We start from the raw sequence: 2,937 nt of genomic DNA on the forward strand, positions 1-2,937 counted from the left end.
AAAGGGAAGAACAATGTGGTTGCAGATGCCTTGTCCAGAAAACTCGCCATCTACTCGCTAAACCAGATTTTAGCTGACTGGAAAGCACATTTATTAGTAGAATAATCCAAAAACACATTATCCTATAAGCTAATGGGCCCCCCAGGATGATCGGTACAGAGTAGTGGATGACATCATCTACTATAAGAATCGGATATTTTTGGTGCCGGGATCCAAATTGAAGCAGAAAATATTGAAGTGCACGACTCACCCTTGGCAGGACACTCGAGTTTCTTCAAAACTTACTGAAGTCTCCGTGAGAGGTTTTCATGGAAAGGATTCAAAGGGGACATGTTGCAGTATGTAAGAGAGTGTGCGGTCTGCTAGCAGAACAAATCCAAACATACTCTACTTGTTGGATTACTACAACCTCTGCCGATTTTCGAACATAAGTGCGAAAGTATCCAAATGGATTTCATAATAGGGCTTCCCAAGGTGAGCGAAAAGGATTGTACTTTTGTGGTGGTTGATAGATTGATGAAGTACGCACACTTCTTTGCGATCCCCACAGATTTTCAAGCCGCACAAGTTGCCTATCTGTTTTTTAGAGAAGTCTTTCGTCTGCACGGGTTACCCGAAAACATTGTCAGTGATCGAGACAGGCGATTCATTAGTATCTTCTGGATAGAACTGTTTCAATTGGAAGGGACAAAATTGACACCAAGTACTACTTACCACCTTCAGACAGATGGACAAATGGAGATTGTGAACAAGTGGCTCGAAGGTTACCTTCGAAACTACGTTTGGGCACAACAATGGGTGTGGGTCAAATGGATACATCTAGGGGAGTATTGCTACAATACCACGTACCACATGTCCATCAGAATGGCACCATTCAAAGCTTTGTACAAGTATGAACCCCTTTCCTTCATCGACATAGTTTTGGGTGACAGTTGTGCACCAAGGGCGAGAGACTAGCTTCAGGAGGGATTGGACATACTAAGAGGCTTGAAGGAAAACTTACAGCGGGCACAAAATCAACAGAAGATGTACACCGACAGACACAGACTGGAGAGGAGTGTCGAAGTAGGGGACTTGGTCTATCTCAGGTCCAGCCATATTGGCAATCCTCATTGAAGGAAAAAGGAAAGGAAAAATTGAAGCCACAATTTTATGGCCCCTACCGTGTAGTTTGTCACATTGGTGAAGTTGCGGATGAGTTGGAACTTCTGGAGGGAAGTCGTATTCATAACGTCTTCCATGTTTCATGCCTGAAAAAGGCCATAGGGCGAAACGTCATAGTTGCCATAGACCTTCCACCACTCAATGAAGAAGGCAAGCTCATCCTGGAACCGACTGAGATCATCGAAGTTCGTGAGAAGATTCTATGAAACTGCACGATGAAGGAATATTTGGTGTGTTGGAAACACTTGCCATTGGACGATGCAACATGGGAGGGTGAGCACATTCTCCAACACCCGGCATTGCATTTGCTTGAGGACAAGCAAAATTTGGGATAGGAGGACTGTAATGTTCCTGTTATAAAATAAATAAATTATCAAACTATTGTAACAGGCCGATTGATTTAATGTATCTCGGACCCATTTTTATTTTGTCTCTGTAGTTTGTGTCGCCGTTGGCTATCTTTGTACACCCTCAGAAAGTTTTCCGATGGGTATTTGATGTAACCCCAATATCATAAAACAATAAATCTAAATTTGACACAAGATAGGTGTTTCAGAATAACAAAGACCTTCATTAAAAAATTCTCCAGCTCTACTCTCCCTCTACAATGAAAACAAACACCTACTTTTTACAATTATGAAAATTACCATATTTGGCAGATTTTCAGGAAAAATGGATTTTTCAATTTTTGGTAATTTTTAGAACTCATCCTATGAATCCCGATTTTTCCTAGGAAAATCCCCCAACTAAGGCAAGATGAATTGCCAACTAATCTTCGAAATTTAGAAACAAATTTCGAAGTTATTACAAAGCAGAAAAAACAAAAAACACCTAAGATATTTTAAAAAGGAAATTTGGAGGTTAAAATGGAATTTTTGGCTGTCGAAAAAATAGTCCAAATGGCCCCAACAGAGCTGGCTTAGTTGGAATCCACCTCAACAATAGATTTTGAAAAAAAGCCAAAAAAATCTAAGAAAACCCAAATTCGAGTCAAAAGTTATGACTCTCCGAACTCCTTGCATCGGTATTTAAGCACGGTTTTTAGGTAGTCCTTAAGCATGTTTTCTTGGATTATTTCTTATGCTGCAAATTCCTGTTGGAGTTCTGGATTGTTCGCCATTTTGGAAGTGAAAGATCTTCCCTACTTGGCTATCCCGATTTTGGTGGGATTCAACCCTCACCCTATTCCGTCGGTGTTTTGCTTGGCCCGAATTTGTCAGATTGAAGAATTACTTGTATGTGGAAATATCATTGTTATTTGGCATGTATCTTTTTAGTCTCTGCTTCTGCAAGTTGTGTGTGTTGCATTCTCCATTTTTAAAGCGGTATCATCAAATTGCCTTGTACTCTCCATACACATAGTATCCTTCCCCAGTTGGTGTCACCATACTCGTACGACCATTCCGTATGGCTCTCCAATAATTGTCTCAGCCACCTCACTATACGGCCTATTCTTCCCCCCAACCCCCACGGGCCATCTTCCCTCACCCATACAGACTATCCTGCCACCATACAGCCATACCACCATACACACATACTAAGTACGGCCATACCACCATATGGCTCCCTTCTCTTGCTCACCGTACTAACACTCTGGGTGACCAACAGCATTGTACAACCTTCATTCACCAACCGTACATGACTATTTGGCCTTTGTTCAAGTTTTTGCCTGCACTTGGTCGACCATACAGCCTCAGTTTAGGGTTTGCACATTGATTTAAAGGAGCATCGCAGGTACAAAACATTACAGCAGGTACGAAACATTACAAATTA

The 2,937-nt window shown here is 41.4% G+C and overlaps 1 protein-coding gene across 1 annotated transcript; it reads left to right on the forward strand.

Moving 5' to 3' along the window:
- Positions 1–447: 447 nt before the first annotated feature.
- LOC149533479 (uncharacterized) lies at positions 448–1,370 on the forward strand. The gene is made up of 3 exons (XM_089805870.1): positions 448–798; positions 933–1,065; positions 1,171–1,370. The coding sequence occupies exons 1-3, from the start codon at positions 448–450 to the stop codon at positions 1,368–1,370; spliced, it is 684 nt and encodes a 227-aa protein (XP_089661996.1).
- Positions 1,371–2,937: the final 1,567 nt, after the last annotated feature.

The sequence above is a fragment of the Cupressus sempervirens genome, chromosome 10 (genome assembly GCF_028749045.1).
Source record: "Cupressus sempervirens isolate cs-2001-9-10 chromosome 10, ASM2874904v1, whole genome shotgun sequence".
NCBI classification, from domain to species: domain Eukaryota; kingdom Viridiplantae; phylum Streptophyta; class Pinopsida; order Cupressales; family Cupressaceae; genus Cupressus; species Cupressus sempervirens.